The sequence below is a fragment of the Helicoverpa armigera genome, chromosome 29 (genome assembly GCF_030705265.1).
Source record: "Helicoverpa armigera isolate CAAS_96S chromosome 29, ASM3070526v1, whole genome shotgun sequence".
Classification (NCBI taxonomy): Eukaryota; Metazoa; Arthropoda; class Insecta; order Lepidoptera; family Noctuidae; genus Helicoverpa; species Helicoverpa armigera.
Window position 1 is genome coordinate 5,365,059 of NC_087148.1, and position 20,910 is coordinate 5,385,968.

The 20,910-nt window shown below is 38.0% G+C and overlaps 1 protein-coding gene across 2 annotated transcripts in view; it reads left to right on the plus strand.

Moving 5' to 3' along the window:
- Positions 1-20,910, plus strand: part of LOC110380639 (DENN domain-containing protein 2B) — a 75,846-nt gene that overhangs the window by 26,592 nt on the left and 28,344 nt on the right. For both annotated transcript variants that reach the window (XM_064042736.1, XM_064042735.1), the window contains one exon: positions 18,691-19,296. In XM_064042736.1, the coding sequence (XP_063898806.1) occupies positions 18,691-19,296 (606 nt within the window). The remainder of the gene's footprint in view (positions 1-18,690; positions 19,297-20,910) is intronic.

Genomic DNA, 20,910 nt, shown 5'->3' on the forward strand with positions numbered 1-20,910 from the left:
TAGGCTATCTAACATTAAAAATGGTCTAGTAGATCCTAAGATTAGCGCCTTCAAGCAATATAAAACAAACTCTTCAGCCTTATGATATTAGTGTGATGAGAATGTCCGTTTGTCATGCTTATTTTCGTCTGAAAAATAGCTGAACCGATTTACATATAAATGGCTTTTTCGTCGATTTAACAACTTACCTACTTAACCGTTTACCACAAAGGTCTTTGCAGATAATATTATGTAATGGCAATATATTATTAAATTGACCATTTAATATGTAATCAGATTAAACTTTCACTGAGATTGTTAACAAGAAATTCCAGTTAATTTGGATCAGTCGTTTCGGAGATAAGATATAACAAATTAAACGTTCGCATAGTAGTCGTTATGCAAAAAATATGTAGTGTCTGGAATGGTCTTACAAAAACATATATTTCTGTTTATTTGTTTGTTCTGAGACTCTAAAACAAGTATTTCTATCCCAGGTCAGGCAAGTACCAATGCAAGTTTTCTAAGTTTGTATGTACTTTCAAAATATATCTTAGACACCATTGACTGTGTTTCGGATGGCACGTTAAACTGTAGGTTCCAGCTGACATTGAACATCCTTGGCAGTCGTTACGGGTAGTCAGAAGCCAGTAAGTCTGACACCAATCTAACCAAGGGGTATCAGGTTGCCCGGGTAACTGGGTTGAGGAGGTCAGATAGGCAGTCGCTCCTTGTAAAGCACTGGTACTCAGCTACATCCGGTTATATTGGAAGCCGATCCCAACATAGTTGGGAAAAAGGCTCGGAGGATGATGATATGTCTGCCCATTTATCGGGGAAGGCTATTGTCTATATTTACCTAGGTGTGCGAAGTAGTACCCACGGGAGGCAGGTTGATACCTCGTGCGTAACCTAGCATAACATAAAAATATTTTCATTTGTAGCATCAGACATTATTATGATAACAATAAATTATTGGTCTGTAGCCGTCATTGTGTTTATAATGTTTTGAGAACTTCTGTAGCGACCTAATTCTATATAAGAGTATTATATGTAAGTTAGATTACCATATACAAACACTACTATGAGTGTCATCATTTCATCAGAGCCTTTTCCCGACTATTGGGGTCGGCTTCCAGTCTTAACTGGATGCAGCTGAGTACCAGTGTTTTCAAGAAGTGACTGTCTATCTAACCTACCAGTTACCCGGGCAACCCGATACCCCTTGGTAAGAGTGGTTTCTACTGTTACAGCCAGTTTCTTCATCAAAAGTAAAAGCCAAAGTAGAAGTCAAAGTAATGTCTAAAGTAAAAGTAACGGTCAAATTCATTTTACCAATTAGTTTTGCTGTCACTTTAGCCTTGAAATAAACCGGCCAAGTGCGAGTCGGACTCGCGCACCGAGGGTTCCGTACAAATCCTGTATAGATAAAAAGTGAGTCTCGCGCCAACCGTTCAGTTTAGAACAATCATAGTTATGATTATTTTGTGAGACAAAACAGTTAATATTTTTTATTTTATAATATAACTAAAATAGTAGGCCAGTACCTTGTAAAAGTTATTTTATTAAGGTTATTTATATACAACATTTTGTACTCATCATTCAGAAATCTGATTGAAAATAGCTAATTAAGGTCATTGGGCATATCTGACCCATTTTGTAAAAACTGGCGGACATGAATCAAAGTAGTTTTAAATCGTGGAGCATTCTCCACGATTTTAAATATTTTATCAAAATTCCATGGAGACGAATGTCCAGGATCGTTTGAAAAATATAAAAGACAAGCAGTTTCAGAGGATTGTACAGGTTGCAATGCTAGTTTTTATTGTTAAAGACTTTTCATAAAGAAGGAGGATGTCAATTCGGATGACCAGGATCTGATGAGAACTGACCAGGATCTGGAAACCCTGAGAAATCGAGGGCAACTCTTGAATATTGTAGGCACGCATCGAGTCAAAACCAGACATGTGAGTGTATTTTTAAGGGTACTGGTAAACAGTGAAGGTTTTTAGCTGATTTGATAATGGAGACTACAGAGAGTCGAGGGAACTCCTGAACGGTATGTTGCAACTACCACGTGTTTGGCCTTATTTTATTCGTCCCAAACACGACGTTACTAAAACATACCGTTGAGGAGTTCTCTCGACTTTCTCACGTCTCCATCATCAGGTAAGCTCTAAACCTTCACTGTTTGATAGTATCACCAGACATACATCTGAGAATCAAGTTTTAATCCTATGCATGCCTACAATTTCTGATAGTTGCCCTCGATTTCTCAGGATTTCCATCATCAGATCCTGACCTGATGACAATGAATATAAACGGCGAGTATAATCTTTTACTACAAAGAAATGTTTTCTCAAATCCGTCAAACTTGGTCGTTTAAATTCCCCATTGAAATGAGGAAAATATGTATTTGATTTGATTTGATAATATTTTATGTAACTTCAAATTTATCATTTTCGCAATTTTTCCTTTATCTGTACTATATAACGGTGCTTCTTGCCGAATTTCAAGATTCTGAGTTCACGGGAAGTACCTTGTAGGTTTTGATTCCCTAGCGTGTGACGGAAATTCCTCTAAGGTGTCTGTATAACTGTTGTATCTTTTGATCGCGTTAACTTAGAAGTTTGATTTTTTCACTGCCTAAAGGGACAATAGACCTAGGTATTTGGTATAAATTTCAATTTGATACCTTTATTCGTTTGTGAGAAATAAGGTAGTAAGTTTCATTTTATTAAAATATTTTTTTTTACATTATATAACTAAAAAAATGAGATTTTCGTAATGTTTCCTATATTTGCATTATATGACAATGCTTCATGCCAAATTTCAAGACTCTGAGTTTACGGGAAGTATCCTGTAGGTTTTGATTCCTTTGCGAGTGTCGAAAATTTGTTGAAAATATCGACATAATCGGCTGTATCTTTTGATTGGCTTGGCTTAGAAGTTTGATATTTTCACAGCTTAAAGGGACAATAGACCTGAGTATTTCATGTGAATTTCAGCTTGATACGTCCACGCGTTCTTGAGATAAAGGGTCTTGACAGACAGACAGACAGACAGACGGACAACAAAGTGATCCTATAAGGGTTCCGTTTTTTCCTTTTGAGGTACGGAACCCTAAAAACGAATTTGACCGTTACTTTTACTTTAGACATTACTTTGACTTTTACTTTTGATGAAGAAACTGGCCGATAGACTTTCTGGCTTTTGCGACTGCCAAAGATGTGCAAATTATAGTCGGGATCCAAAAATGTATCGTGCATAAATGTATTTCTTGACAACCATCCACGGTTTGACCACGCCAAGCGTTGCTTACCCTTATAATCGATCGCTTCGGCTTTGGCTTAGCCATGAGCTTTTCCAACAAAAATGATTATTTTTCCAAAACAAATTACGTAGAAATTGAAATAAACACGTGTTGTACTGATCATCACTAGGTTAAAAGATTATCACCTTGCAAAATGCATTAAGATACCAGAATCAATAAAAGATGGCTTATTACATCTTGTGTTTACGATAACAGATCGATTCTGTTTATCTAGCACTAATTGAAGGAGACAATTAAAATAAATAATTAATTCAAAACATAGTTCTTGGTTATGAAACTGCCGACCAAGACAGTACATCCATTCTATACTAATATAATAGGTAAAGGATTTTTTTTTAAGATTTTTGTTTGTACTCTAAAGGCTCTGAAACTGCTGAACTGATTTGAATAATTATCTCACTGTTGGAAAGCTACACTCTTCCCGAGTAACATAGGCTATATTTTATCCCGGTACGGGCAGTAGTTTCCACGGGACGAGGGTGAAAGCGCGAGAAAACGCCTATTTTATACTGAGTAATGATATTATCTTTTTCCCTATTGCTATATCTTCTTCTTCCTCCTGCCCTGTTCCCAATTTTATTTGGGGTCGCCAATATGTCATTCTCTTCCATTTTCCCTTGTCACTCGTCCTACTGACACTCCCTTCCTATTCATGTCATCTATCAGGCAATCCATCCATCTTTTCTTAGGTCTTCCTCTCCATCCATCTACATTCATACTTAGCACACACTTTGTTGCATGCGTATCATCCCTACTTATTCCCAATTGCTACACAATTCATAAAATTTTAACTTATCAACACGATCTAGATTTATTCTCAGCTCAGATTAAACCGTGAACTGTATTATCTTTGACATTGTGTTTGTTTAATTGATTTGTTTGTTTTGATTGGGATTAAGGGCCAAGATTTATAATTGAATTGCTTATGTATAACTGGATGTGCCCCTAGTCACCCACAAATAACATCAAAATCCTCTTGCCCTCAAGTCTGACACCAGTCTAACCAAGGGGTATTAGGTTGCCCGGGTAACTGGGTTTAGGAGGTCAGATAGGCAGTCGCTCCTTGTAAAGCACTGGTACTCAGCTGAATCCGGTTAGACTGGAAGCCGACTCCAATATAGTTGGGAAAAGGCTCGGAGGATGACGATGATCCTCTTGCCCTCATCCTTACTCTATTTGTGGTCAGCGCAGCATGTCTTTTCCTTCCATACTCTTCTATCTGCTGTGCAAATTCCATATTACATTAATATACGTCACACATCTGCAGTTCCTTTCTTTTATTTAGGTTCCTTTCTTCCTCTTATTTTTATCAATAATCCATTATTATTTTATTTACTCTGGCGTCGGTGTGGATATGAATGCTTTTCACTGCACAGTGCGTATAGATACCATTCTGTTTAATAAAATAATTATCAACATCGTATTCAGCCTATTGCCAGCTACTGTTGAACGTAGGCCTCCACCTGTGAGCGCTAAAAATCTCGGTCTTGTGCATCCCACATCCCACATCCATCCACTGCCCACGACTGTCTTCATATCATGATGATGACTAGAGGCCGACCCTAAAATAGTTGAGAAAAGGCTAGGCAGCTCCAGTATTGTTCATCTGTCCAGCTTTTTCTTCACAATTATTATGATTCTAAGAAATCTCTTCTAGAAAATTCTAAATCTTGACGCACAAACATCATAATAGTTTTATCAGCTAATTGTTTTACCCTTGACCGTTTTTTTGCGTTGCTGGTATCTTAGTGTTATCTCAGGGCACCAGGGTTCTGGTGCCAATCTGTCTCAGGACTATCGGGTTAGTGAGGGGCTTAGAAATTATCGATAGATTGTATTAAGTTATCGACAAAATGGAGTGGGAGATGGTGCTATAACCACAAGAATGACAGTTCGGATATGATTTAAGACCTGACTGATTTTCGCCCGTGGTCTTAAATTTTAAAGTCGTTTTTTTTGTTAAATATTCCTAATCTACTAAACCGATTTGAAAAATTATTTCATTGTTTGGGGGCTACATTATTGCCGGATGCCAGAATTAGTTTCCACAGGATAGGGCTTAAACCGTCGGAAATAGCTAGGCATAAATATTAAGAAGTTCAACCAGTTACAAAAAAACAGTTTATTAAAATACTTAAAGGAAATACCACAAAAAATAAAAACAAAAGTATGACTGATAACACCAATGTATTATGTCTTTGAACCAATGACAGCAGATCATTCACGTTAAACGTACTGAACTCATCTCAGTTAACGTTTACCCTAGCAAGATAATCTTTTAACAATAGCCTGACCGAGGGCTGACGCTGACGCGGCTGGCTTAAAGACCTGTCATCGTATGACTCAGATCTTCACTCCAATCCTTTGTTTGAACAAGTGGTATAGTTCCACGAGAATTCTCAAAAATAACTATGATTTAGAGATCCCATCAGAAATTGTGTCGGAGCGAGAACACAGCTAGTAGGTGGTCAGATAGTCAGTCGCTCCTTGTGGCACACTGGTACTCAGCTGCATCCAGTGAGACTGGAAGCCGACCCCAACATAGTAGGGAAAAGGCTCGGGAGATGATGACGAGTCCACAGCTAGCATGTGTTCGCGCAAAGGTTGCAGTTTTGTGGGGACAGAAATGTTCGCACGCAATGTGTTGTTACTGTTTGCTAGAGCGAGTAGACTACAAGATCTATTTGTGTGCGTCACAGTGTGGACAGTGGACACGACTGAAGAGATGAGGCTTAGTATCGTGACGGTAAATAGTTGTATCATCATTCATCATCAACGCCTAGATTCCGGGCTGGCTTTATGAACCCACAAAATGATTTCGCCCCGATTCGGGATCTAAAATCCCGTAAACTGTTATCGCGCTTGAACAACGAGGCAGTTACAAAAAATAATTTAGTTTTGACAACCCTAAACATACATATATGTTATAACAATACACAGTCATTGTATGAAAATTAAACCCAGTTCCCACATAATATGCTCTAGTTTACTCTCAAATGAAGTGGCCAAAAGTATGTTCTTTTAATTTTTTTGGTATATTTTAAGTCTAATAGCGGTTTTTCACCAGTGGATGTTGTTGTTATATTCCGAACAACAAAAAACATTGGGGGTCATGTGTCATCCTTCTAAGGCCGACATAAACGTCAATTTTCATAAAACAACAGTTGTCTACGAATTTTCAGGTTCAAGTTTCAAAATAGACTGTTATTTATTTGGAATGCCAACAGTTATTACATTATGTATAGGAAAACTCAATACATGCAAAAAATTACAAGCTAAATGCATAGCCAATTACAGGCAAAAACCACATAATCTTAAAAGCACTTAAATATAACTAAATTCAATTAAAAAAAAACATGCACACGATAAAGAAAAAACAACCATAGAAAAGTGTTTATTTAACGAAAAGTATTTAAAAAGAAACGGTCGTTTATGTTGTCAGTGAACTTGGTGATGATGATAATGATGATGAATCATCATCATCATCGGGCATAAAAGTGTTCTTTCTGTAGCGACTGGCGAGCTGCCATTAAGGGTAGGCAAGTAACTTGCGCATGTTGAGGCACATGCGCAGGTTACATGCATTTTAAAAACGTGCGAGTCCAGCGACTCTCGCATGTACCAAAGCAACATACCCACCCGCGTGCTCTGGTCTTTTGTCACTTGCGCATGTTAACTTGCTCCAGCTACATGTACCGTGTAGACACACCATAAGTTAGGAACGACTAAATTAAACCGGCTAAGTGCGAGTCGGACTCGCGCTCGAAGGGTTCCGTACCATTATTTATAAAATGGACAAAAAATACGTCTGATGTATGAGAGCCCCTAAGATATTTATTTAATTCTAGTTTTCAGTATTTGTTGTAACAGCGGCAACAAAAATACATCATCTGTGAAAATTTCAGCTCTCTTACTATCACGGTTCATGAGATACAGCCTGGTGACAGACGGACGGACGGACGGACAGAGGAGCGAAAACAATAGGGCCCGTTTTACCCTTTGGGTACGGAACCTTAAAAACGGAACTTCTTTGACAGTTGCAAACAAAGTTTAACCTTGATAAATCGCTTGCTATCACTTAGACAGGAGCTCACGTAACAGGTCTGTTGAAAAGATAGATTTCTCTTAACTTGTAGCTGTCACTGGCGCCAATATCTCAGTAGGATATTAATTAGTTGTGTACTAGTTGGTGCCTGCGGTTTCGGTCGTTCATCTCGTGTAGATGATCTCAGGTTTTCAACTTTTTTCCGGGCAACACGATACCCCTTTGTTTGGCTGGTAGTTTTTTAGGGACAACATGAAACCCCTTGATAGGGCTAGTTTTCAGGCATTCTGGGTTCTGACTACGCCTGACAACTGCCAAATATGTTCAAATGACCCATTATTTTAACGTGCCTTCCGAAACACGGAAGAACTCCTTATGACATAGATGGTCACCCATCAACACGGGTTGACAGCGCCAAGGGTCGCTTTACCTTATGACCGATCGACACATGTAATTGCTGAGCCAAAACCACAGCAGAATACGTGCAATTATACATAGATTTTGGATTTTTGGCGAACAGACAGACATACGGTTTTTAGTTTTTATAATATTATGTAGTGAAGAAAAAGTATGATGATGGATCGCGTCTCAAAAATCAAGTGTAACGCTTTTAATTAATCGCATGTATATCGTTCAAGATATAAAACTGGTTTGAGAAAGAACCCGTTTTGCCAGTAGTCTAGAATACATTAATGTTAAAATGGCAGACTGTTTTACCTTTTAAAATAGTGCAAAATCTATGGGGCAGTTACTAGTGCCCGGTTTCTATCATCTGCCTAGCCCTTCCCAACTATGTTGGGGTCGGCTTCCAGTCCGACTGGATGCAGCTGAGTACAAGCACATGGAGCGATTGCCTACCTGACCTCCTCAACTCAGTTACCCGGGCAATCCGATACCCATGGTGGGACTGGTTGTTAGACTATCTGACTACCCGTACACCCGGATGTACCCGGAAGACCCGGTTTTAATTAACACAAAAACTATGCTTAAGTTACACTGTATGTTCGTATTACGCTAACACGGTTTTCTTATCAAAAAATGACTCAATGGAAATGAACGAGTTACAGTGCTTCTAAGAATGAAGCAGCCATTTTAATTCCATAATTTTGGTGAACCAATTTTTAAGAAAATACAAAAGTGCGACGGCCATACCCGTTGTCACAGGTTCAATTCCCGGGTCGGGCCGAAATCCCTTTGCAGAATTTAGAAACTTTCATACAGCAAGTGGTGACCGACACACCTGTGCATCGAAGAACACGTAAATGTCAGTCCTGCTTGTGATCGTTCTCCGGTCGTTTCGGGCTATGAGAATGAAGTAATAGAGGCACCTGTGTCTGCGCAAATGCTTTTGAACTGTAAATAATCAGCTGCGTTGGCTGACAATCGGCCTGGTACTGGATGTTATTAATGTTACAGTGTCCTTATAACTTTCATGGTTGTATATATAAGTAGGTACAGCTATAAACTAAACATAGGCACGTTAGTAATTTTATTATTTCTTACGCACGTATGTGATAAGACCATGGCCAAAACGTGATTTAGATATTATTATTGATTCTACGATATCCTGTATTGGCAAGAACTAGTTTTGTTCATGCTTATTAGTTTTACTAAAATATCATTTTAAAATAGTTTCTTATACATAATAGGTATACAATATCTGCTGATAAGTAAATTAAAAAGTCATTCACTTCTGAAAAACTTGTTATTATTCCTTATTTTCGTATATTATGTAAAAATTCAGTAAAATTATGTAAAATAATGCTGCTTGTAAGATGACGGCAGATAGAAGAGTATGGAAGGAGAAAACATGCTGCGCCGACCACGAATAAAATTGGGATAAGGGCAAGATGATGATGATAATGTAAAAGATCAAAGTCTGAATTTGTGCTCAGTTGACGGATAAATATTCTCATCCCCTTATTGACAGGGATATAAAAATAGCAAGTGCCCTTTAAGCTCACCCCTGCGTTAAATGCGGAGGGGAAAATGTGACCTATATTAAAATACCTGTCTATATTTATCTACGAATGTAAGCAGTAACGATGCTGTAAATTATTACTAAGGTTGACTACGTTTACAATGATATTATTTTTTAAATCCAAATCCAGCCAAACTGCTTGGCATAACTGCAGAAAATACCATACAAATTTTGTCCTTACTTAATCCAAAAATTTTGCCAATAACCTGTCAAATAATGCTTCTTCAAAATTATCCATTTGACGCCTTGCGCATATCGTATAGTGTTTGTTACTATATCAACTAACTAGCCGTTTTCCCGCGGTTTCACCCGCGTCCCGTGGGAGCTAATGCCTGCACCGGGACAAAATATAGCCTATGTTACTCGCAGATAATATAGCTTTCTAATGGTGAAAGAATATTTAAAATCGGTTCAGTAGTTTTTGAGTTTATCCATTACAATCAAACAAACAAACCAACAAAGTTTTCCTCTTTATAATATTAGTATAGATGACATTTATTACTATCACTAAGCGTGTTTTTGTAGAGAAAATCCAAAACAATAACACTAAACGGGTCATATGTATGTCATTGGATGATAGTACATTAGTTACTGTTTTCGCGAGATCCATCGATCAATAACCTGCAAAACACAAGAACATACATAGCCACTATAAAGAATATCTTAAAACAAAGCACCGGAAACCGTACCCTCGATACGGTGGGCGCCGATTGCATCACATCATTATGCGTAATCAGAAGAACTTCGTGGAATAGGCTGTAACTTTGTTCGCTTAGAATTTTGGCCTATTTTAGGTCATTATCACCATCATCCTCCTTATGTACTCTCTTATATACTCCTCTTATGTACTCTCGTATGTACTCTCTTATGTACTCCTCTTATGTGCTCTCTTATGTACTCCTCTTATGTACATTCTTATGTCCTGCGTTTTTATGGCCATCTCCTTTTTTCATGTTTAATTTTCAATGTACGCAGTTGTCTTAAGAAAAACAGACGCCTAGTATGCTATACTAACTGATGCCTATCTGACCTTAATCCAATTACACGGGTAACCCAATGCTTATTGGTAAGAGTGGTTGTCAGACTTTCTGGCTTTCACCCGTCATCATCTCCCGAGCCTTTTCCCAACTATGTTGGGGTCGGCTTCCAGTCTAACTAGATGCAGCTGAGTACAAGTGTTTTACAAGGAGCGACTGCCTATCTGACCTCAACCCAGTTACCCGGCCAACGAAATACCCCTTAGTAAGATAGGTTGCCAGGTTTTCTGGCTTTTGACTCCGGTACGACTGCCAAAGATGTTCAAATGACAGCGACCTTAAGCTCTATGAATATTTATTGATACATCCTCATCTTTTTAAATTGTTTATAAAATCAGATTGCCAATAGATATATAACATGTCTAGCAATTGGCTAACGATACGCATTTTAATAACTATAATAATCAAAGATTTCTCAGACAGGTTTTAGTCAAGGCCAGTCATATGAAACGCTCAATTTTTTGCTATGAAATCTAGTATTACATTTCGTTTTTTTCCTTGTTTCTAACTACATTTCTTCTACGGGTTTACCAGCGTCCTGAGGGTACTACTTCTTGCAACGAGATAAATTGGCTTGTTTGTTATTCTGACGTATTTCTACTGATATTATGAAGCTGAAGAGTTTCATTTTTCGGGTTGGCACCAGTAATGCCTTTTGAAAAATACTTTCAATGTGAGATAGTCCATTTACTGCTTTTCTTGGATTAATGGAATATTTCTCACGATAGTATAATTCTTCGCTGTAGCATCACCATTGTAAGCATCCAAAAGTAATGATGCGTGAAAGACTTAACAAACATCCATTAATTTTTTCTTAGCCTGAATTGTCCCACTGCTGGGCAAAAGGCCATCCCATTTTGTCTCCACTCGATATTACTTTCCAAATATCCATTGTTGTTTATAACATTACTGTGATAGAACTATATGGTTATACTAAGTCTGCTACTTCCTAAAAACCACTTTCTCAACATATCCTGTCATTCCTTCCCGTTGAACCGAAGGAAACAAACTCCATACTTTAGAACCGGTATCTAACCAATAACAAGCTTGTCACTTTCACGCGACAACATACCATTTAATTAAGAGCGATTTTCTGCGGAAGTGTTGAGTAAACACCACTCATATCGAGGTAGTATATGTGCGTGATGATTTGTAGTAAATGACGTATTTTACCATGGTAGTAAATGATGTATTTTACTACGGATAACAATATGACTAGTGGAGATGTCATAACAAAATAAAATCATAACAACATAAAATCTCCTAAGAAAGTAGTGCGTTAAAAGCGTGTTCGGGAGACGAAGAATGTTACTAGCTCCGCCCTTAAACGCTTTCTAAGCCCGCCATTATTTTCGAAATAAAATCACCAATCAATCAAGACTAATGATTGTCATGAGCTACCGTGACATCCAAGCGTGCAAATAGTATTATTATTACATATAATAACTGCTAAACACGCGAGCAAAACTAATTCTACATACCGATCACTATATTAGCACTTAATGTCACACTATATTTAGCCTGAACACCTGATATGTCGACTTTCATTCTCACAGGTTGTTGCAACCACAACTACCGCAAGTCTTAGCCCAAGTTCACCGACAACATAAACGGCAGCTTTCTTTAAACAACTGTTTTACTTTGAAAATTGAACGAGAAAATTCTTAGTGAACAGTCGTTTTAAGAGTGCTTCTACACGGTGCATGTAGCTGGAGCAAGTTAACATGCGCAAGTGACAAGAGCACGCGGGTTGTATTGCTTTGGTACATGCACGAGTCGCTGGACCCGCACGTTTTTCCTGCGCAAGTGCCTCAACATCAAGGGCGGATCCACCGTTGTGGGCACGATGGGCATGCCCACAACCTTAATAAACCCGGATGTCATAAGGGAACACAAGACACAGATAACACAAGGGAAAATAATAAGACTTTTTTTGTTGCATTTTACTTAACGACTGTTGTTTGCTAATTCAAGGTCACCATATTTTTTTTTCTAACTTTAGTTTTACTGCAGCTTAACTGCTTTAGTTTTTGAGGTACTTTTGTGTCGCAAAACTCATAAAATTCGCGGCTTCTTCACTTTGCGGTTTGTTTGAGTCCAATGTCGAAAACGTTCGATTAGTTTAAGTTAAAATTTAAAAGTAGAAAAGGATAGCACCCCCATAACGCTCTCTTTCAGCACTTTCTGGTTAAGAAGAAGCGGTGAAGGTGAACAAACTTCCCAGCAACACAGCTGTCTATTACCATAAAATTATTGTTATTTACAATAGGCACTATTTTTTTTTTTTGTTTTGGTACTGTTTTGTTCCAAAACTCAAAAAAATTTCGCGCTCGCTACGCTCGCGGTTTTTTCCCTCGGCAGTAAGTTTTTTTTCTTGCTTGGGTGATTTCGTGTCCCAAGACTCAAAAATTTTGCGCTCGCTACGCTCACGGCTTCTTAATTTCACAGTACTTTTTTTAAAATTGCTTTAGGTAATTTGTGGCACAGAACTCAAAAATTTCGCGCTGGGTCCGCTCGCGCAACTTTATACGGTTCTATTCTACGTCTTCGCTTTTGGTTTTATTTTGGTAACTACAACAAAATCTAAAAATTTTCCGGCTTGCTACGCTCGCGTAAAAAAACTAAAACTACTCACAATCTTTCCATACATAGGGGTGCTTTAGCAATGATTGCTCCCGGTACATAAGCTAGAGACGGAACTGATAGTGAGCATAATATGCGTTTAGATATATTCCTAAAAAAATATTTAAAAAAATAAGTCAAATATCATCAAAAAGGAAATTCAAAAGTTCATAAACGACTTGTTCATGCTCCGACTTGTAGGTACTTAAGCGATTTTCTAGTAGCTGTGACCATGACCACAACCTTTTTTGAGGGCTGGATCCGCGCTTGCTCAACATGCGAAAGCTACTTGCACCGTGTAGATGCACCCTAAGAAAACTGACTGAGTTTATGTTATCAATGAGCTTGGGCGTTATTGTAGGTACAGATACATCATCCTACCTCAATCTGTCACATTTCTTCAATAGAGTTTCAACCTTATCACAATAGTGGACTGTGGAAGGTTAATGTTCGATTGGTACAGACAGATTCTTATAGGTTGACCTGCTGGTCTGTGCATCGGAAGAAGTAATTTCATTTCCTACTCGATTTATGCCCAGTTCTGTGTATGGAAGTTTTTGACACAAGCCTCATAGATACACGTTATGAGTTCGTAAGCAAAATGAATTGTTTCTTGTTTATAAAAATCGGGCATAATAACACATTCATACCAGCGGATGTTCCGCTCAGTTCTATTCGCGGTCGCTCGGTTTTCTAACGTTATTTTTGTATTTGTCAATTGTTTTGCTATCACACGTAAACTAGCGAACACAAGCTACGGTTAACTAGACGCCAGAAAACTGACAACTTCTACCAGGTAACTGTCAGATAGACAGTCGCTCCATTTGGAACAGTGGTATTCAGTTACATCCATTTAATAGAAGCCGACCCCAACATTATGTAGTCAGGAAAAGGCTAGACAGATGATGAAAGAAATCAGGCATTATTAACATTGCTACATAGATTTTGCATTTTGCAGTATTTTAGAAGGCTAGACAAAAATGCCCCAATCTGAAAAATCTAGAACTTCAATCAAATTTTCCTTCACCATCGCAAGAAATCCTCACAGTCTACCAAAGAACGCATGACGTAACATCGTAGTTATTATATTCCAATGTTTGTTTACGGTTTAATTGAAAAATATATGAATAGGAACATTCTTGTTCAAGAATGCGACACATTACTAACGTGTCCACAGGAATTGTTTTCGAAGACCACTGATTGGATTTCGATGTTCCACGTAAATGTTACGGAGTTGGTCTTTGTCTAGAGAGAGTGACGGTTTTGTTAGCTCACTGGATTTTGATAACAATTGGTCTTATAAAGTGAGCTGGACTGTTTAATTACGTAAAAATGGCTAAAGAGCGTTGAACGGATTGCTATGAAAATTGGGAGTCTTCTACTTTTTATCTAGTGACCTGTAAGTTTAATAACCTAACAAGCCCTGGTGTCAGAGTTGTGTCAAGTCCGCCTGACGGCCTCTGACGTGGAATGGTCAAGACTGCTACTGAGTAGCATTCGGGGATGCCGGCGCCACGTGTCCTCTCAGGTACGGGTGTGTAATATATTAACATGCTGTTTGTGAACGAGGGGGTCAGATAAGGCAGTCGCTCCTTGTGGCACACTGGTACTCAGCTACATCCGGTTAGACTGGAAGCCGACACCGACATAGATTGGGAAAAAGGCTCGGAGGAAGAAGAAGTTTTGTGAAAGTTTCTTAAACAGACAAAGTGGTTTCGTACGGATTCAGGAATCGATTCTGATTTGGGTAGGTTGAGCTTCTACTATTGTTATGTAATAGAATGTTTGTGAACATATACCTTTTTAAAAGTGTCTATGGATTTTCTTGTCGGCTCTTCTCCTTAAGACCAACTTTGTGGAACCGTGCAACTAGTGTGACGTTTCATAGAAGCCTGCAAAGGCCTATTTGAAATAAAAACATCTGGTACATTTTCTATTAGAATCAAGTGAAACCGCGAGCGTGATTAAACTTAATTAAAAGTCGTAATTTTTTTAGACATATCACTTCATTTCAAACTGTATACTTAAAACGTCAGTGCAAAAACAAGACAAGAATTCAATAAATTGTCAAACGGTCATGCAATGTTTTTAGAATTTCAGTATTGATAAACAGTTGCATGCGGTCTGCCGGATTTGTGTTGCTGTGATTGTCGTTTGTATCGACGGAAAATTATGTGTTTTTAGTGATAGTTAATTAAACGTTTCGAGTTAATAAGTCATTGAGTTTTGCCGCTGGTGTTGTGCTTTTGTGACTGGTAACTACTTCAAGATATTTATAAGGTGTCTCGATATTTATTTTATTTTGTCTGTCTTTTTTTCTCAATATTTGTATGCTATTTTATAACTGCGGAATGTGTCTAGCACTCCATCTTAATTTTGCACCTACTCTTGTAAAATATTTATTATTATTTGGAATCTAAAAACAAAATACTAACTAAAAAGTTAAACAGACGTTCATCACGTGTTTAAGAAAATATTATATGGAGAATTTTGCTTAAACATGTGACTAACGACTGTTTAACCTTTTTGTAGTAAGACCATACAGCTCTTGTCAACTGAGTTTGTCGTTCTGAAGTCAGCTAATTGATGCTTCGAGTATGCGCAAGAGTGGTTCATACATTTTGACTTGCGCAGACACTAGTAGTCAACTTTTGAGAAGATTTATTTTACGTAAATTGTAATGTGCAGTTATTTTGGTTAGGGCATTCCCCTTACTTTTTTTTAAAGTGAAGTTTTTATAAATTGCAAAATATTTGAAAGTCCGCCAATCTTTTTTTTGCTATCTGGTATTTTGTGAGACTGTTTGGGAATCTGAGCAATTTGGTTTTTACTTCTAGTCATTTCAATTTCCTGAGTGAAAACCCTGAGTACTTTGGTTTTCCTCAAGATTGTAGGAATCTGGATATGGTTCATCTCTTCTTTTTCATCTTGTCTTGCACCTTATTTTATTTAAAGTCGGGTCAATATAGTTTACGCTTTCTGTCATCCGTCATACTTACTACCTCTGATAGGGTGACTGCCTGAGGATATGATAAAGGAGGGAGTGGATGCTAGTCTGATGGCTGGCAGGGATGAATGGAAGCGAAACGTATATTGCGTTGCGCCGACCACAAACAACTTTGGAGCAGGGTAGGAAAATAATCGTCAAAAATTACATTTTCGCAAAATATGTTCTTACCTATTGTATTTTCATTATGCATTCTATGCTTTAGCATTTTAAGACCTCTGGTCCCCACTTTTTTTATTTTGAATACGTTTGTATCTTTTTTAGTCGTGCTACATATTTTTTTTATCTATCTATCTCAGAAAAAAGGGCACGTAAATAAAGATTTAAGAAAACTTTAACCCTACCTCAACCACACACTAAATCGTCTACAAATACACGCACGTACATGACGTACTGTCCCAGAATGCCACAACGGCACTAGCATGCTTTGTTTACTCGTCACACAATCACACTCGCATTACTGAATGTTACTCATACGAGATTATCGTAACATTACTGTTGCTATAATCTGAACGGCTAGATTTGAAAAGAACTCCGTCTTTAAGACCATGCTGAAAATATGTTTTTTGTACAGTTTATAATGTCTATTAAATGGCTATCAATGCATATTTTCTCGGCCAAGCCATTTTTATATAAGTAATTGCATGTCGTTTAGCGCAAATGTTTTACCAAAGAAGTAAAGAGCACTCAAAATTGTGTGATATAGTTGGAAATAATGTTTCTTTTGGGATGAAATAGACATAGGTTGTAAAAGAAGAGATGCTTCTCCGATCACAAATAAAACTGATTGAAGGTGATAAAATCCAAAATATTTAATCCTACCTCAACCACACACTAAATCATCCACTAAATGTACGTAGATACTTTACTAGAATGCTGCAACTGTACTGGCGTGCTTTGTTTACTCGTCATACAATCACAGTCGCATTACTGAATGTTACTCATACGAGATTATCGTAACGTTACTGTTACTATAATCTGCCCGTCTCGTCTAATAGACGTAGAATCTGCTCGTCGTCGTCGTTGTGTAAAGAACTCTTTTTACCGTCTACCTATTATAATATTATTATCTATGCAGATCTCCTTGACCAACCCACTTTTTTATAATTTCATGTCATTCGTGGATTTTTTAAAATAAAGATACAGCGCACTCCAAATTGTGTAAAACACGATATGGCTGGAAATAATGTTACTCTTAACAGAAGTATTGAAAGAAAAGATATGCTCCTCCGATCACAAAAGAAACTGAATAGGTAGGAAAGTGGTGATGAAACTCTAAATAAACACAACCTTAACCACGCACTAAATCATCTTCAATAATAATGACGTCCACGGCCGATTTCGGCCACGGCGCGGCTGTTCCCATTTAAGGAGATCAGCCAGCTGCGCAGGACATATTATAGTGCACGAGCATTTGCGCAGACACAGGTGCACTCACTATTCCTTCACTCTCATAACCCGATGGGACGGCAATCCGACACGACCGGAAAGAGATCAGGCGCAGGACCGACACTTATGTGCTCTCCGATGCACGGGTGTATCAATCACCAACTTCCAGACTACATGTCGTACTATACTAGCGTGCTTTGTTTACTTGTCGTACAATCACACACGCATTACTGAATGTTACTCATACGAGATAATAAGACAGACAGATTATAGTAACGCTACTACTATAATAGATTTGTAAAGAACAAATAATGTTTTGATTTTGATTAAATAAAGCGGTTTTGTAATGGTCTGCAGTAATTTTGTGAAGAGGTTACATTTTTTCCTTTGTTTGGGAAGGCTTTGAAAATAGTGAATCGATTTGGAAAATTCTTTTACTGTTGGAAAGCTACGAAGCAACATCCCTACTAATATTATAAATGCAAAAGTAACTGTCTGTCAAAAGTAACGTAGTCTGTCTGTCTGTTACGCTTTCACGTGTAAACCACTCAACTGATTGTAATAAAATTTGGTACAGAGATAGAGTTGACCTTGAGAAAGAACATAGGGGTAGTTTTTATCCCGGACTTTTGAAACATTCTCTTGGTAACGCGATATAACCGAACTCTACGCGGGCGCAGCCGCAGGCGGAAGCTAGTTATTATATTATTTATATCTTTAACTTATTTTATATTATTCAAATACAAAAAAAAAAAAAAAACTATGTAAAGTAAGCAAAACTACACATGGATAAAATATTGAAGAATGGTCGTTAAACACCAAAATTGAGCTGCAACTTTCTAACTACCATCAAATGTCAGACGCATAACGTTCGAGAGAGGTTGCTATTATTAAGCTATTATATTTGATGACTATTGCAATTGTCTGGTTGTTTTAGAATTTTGTATGAACTATGAGAAATGATCTGTGAGACGAGAAAGGAAAATTTCTAAATGAGGATATTTTTACTCATGATTATTCTTGGAGATAGGTAGCTTTTAGATTCCGTCTATCCGTATCTACTCTTAAGTTTTAGACCGAAAAATCTTTTATCCAAATGAGACCATTTCCAAACTGTGAAGTGTTTTTACTATTTCCCAAAAATAAGGTCTAGCTTGAAGTTTTTTAAGCCTCCGATATGTCCGGGTTTGTATGACTTCTCAAAAAGATTTTTAAAGAGCGGTATGTAGCAGATACCAATACGCAGAAATCTGTGTGTGTTAAGTATATTAACAGAACCTTTTTCTTTTGTTACAGGACCCGAAAATCTATGACATCCCATACGAGCCAAGAGCACCAACGCCAGAAATACAACTATCATCCCCACACACACCCACTTCATCACCACACACCCCCAATTTATCCCCACACACCCCCACTCCATCCCCACAGACACCCATTTTACCCCCATACACACCCACTCCATCCCCACAGACACCCATTTTACCCCCACACACCCCCACTCCATCCCCACAGACACCCATTTTACCCCCACACACCCCCAATTTATCCCCACAGAACACCAATTTATCCCCACAAACCCCCACTTTATCCCCCGAGACCCCACTATTAACCACAGAAACAGAAATGGCCAACAAGACCGAATTTGAAAAGCTACGCCAAAATTTCGAAACCGGCTTTACAAACCCCGAACAGAAGAAACCAGTGCCAATAAAACCGAAACCCATTTTGATTTCCAAGTTAAAAAACGCGAAATCCATAGAGAATTTGAATGGGGACTATGTCAGGAATCCGGGGAAATATCATACGGATCAAAAAAGGTTAAGGCCGAAGAAGAATGAGACTGCTATTAGTTTTACATTGCCCAAAAGGGATACACAGTTGGATTTGGATAGAGAAAATGTGAGTATTCTGTCTTTTTTTAGCTTTAGTTTGTAGGTTTGTGTTTCAGGAAAAAAATGCTGTGGATAATGATACCATGCTTTCAGAATATGTTTGAGAGAGAGTTAAATTGAACTTCCCAGTTTTATGATTCTAGTTGTGACTTGACGTAGAGTAGCAGTAATAAAATAGTCGGGATAGATACATAGAAAAGTGGACCCATCAGTCTTAAATGACTAGATACGGATTTAACAATACTTTAGAACTTTAGGGAATACTAGCTTTCGCTTCCGATTTTAGCCGCGTCCAAGGAGGACTAATTCCCGCGCATAGATAAACTGTATTACTCTAATTGACATAAAGCTATAATGCCAAGTATCGTCAAAGTCCATCCAATAGTTTTTGAATGATAGACATGACATACAAACTTTCGCGTTTTATTATAATCAGGTATCTTAGGAATTAAGTTATTGCTCGCTCATATATAACTTGGCACAACATTTACAATCCCGACCAAATTCCTACTTTAACTTATTCGTTGTTTGACTAACCAAGCCCCTTCTAGCTACATTTATGCAACACTTGATTGTGCTATTATATTATCCTGCGTAGGCGCACGCTTTCCATATTGTATTGCATCAAGTTATCTGTGCACCTACTCTAAAATGTCTGTTTCATCATTTTGATGTAGGTCTATCAATCACTATAGATTTATAGATCACTAGCTTTTGCCCGCAACTTCGTTCGCGTGGAATAGTGACTTCCGGCAGATTTTTGGTTTGACCAATAGATGGCGCTCTTCTTTCTCAAGTTCCTAACTCAAGAACACGAGTCGGTTCAGTAGTTTAGGTGTGAAGAAAAGACAGACAGACAGACAGACAGAGTTACTTTCGCATTTATAATATTAGTTTCGATGCCAAACTATACTTAAGAACCTACACTAACGTCTGTTTCATCATTTTGATGTAGGTCTATCAATCACTATAGATCATGGGTTCATGGGATCACCTAGGAGTATTGGGTTGCCCGGGTAACTGGGTTGTGAAGGAATTAATAAAGATACATAGAACTTTAAGGCGCTATCATTTGGACATCTTTGGCAGTCAGAGGTTAGAAAGTATGACAACCAGTCTTATCCAGGGGTTTCAGGTTGCCCGGGTAACTGGATTGTGGAGGTCAGATAGGCAGTCGCTCCTTGTGGCACACTGGTGCTCAGATGCATCTGGTTAGACTAGAAGCTGACCCTAACATAGTTGGAAAAAGGCTAGTCAGATGATGATTTAGGTTTATTTATAAGTTTAAATTATAGTGTTATATCTCCATTTTAGGCGTTTGTTGGTTGTTTGGTAAGTTTATGTCTTAAGCCCTTGGTCGAAGAGTCATCAATGAATCTATAGTCTTTTACTAAATATTATCGAGGACAATATATCAGCTTTACTAGCGGTTATATCTGGTTAAAAAGTAGCCTGTAGCCTGTAGCCTGCCTGGCTAAATAGGCTATCTTTACTGAGAGAATTGTCCATATCAATCCGATAGTTTCTGTGATTTACCCGTTCTAAAGTATTGTAAACCTCAGTGCGAACACTGAAGCCCCAGTTTAGATTCTTACTCCATTAGCTCAATTGTGAAGGAGAC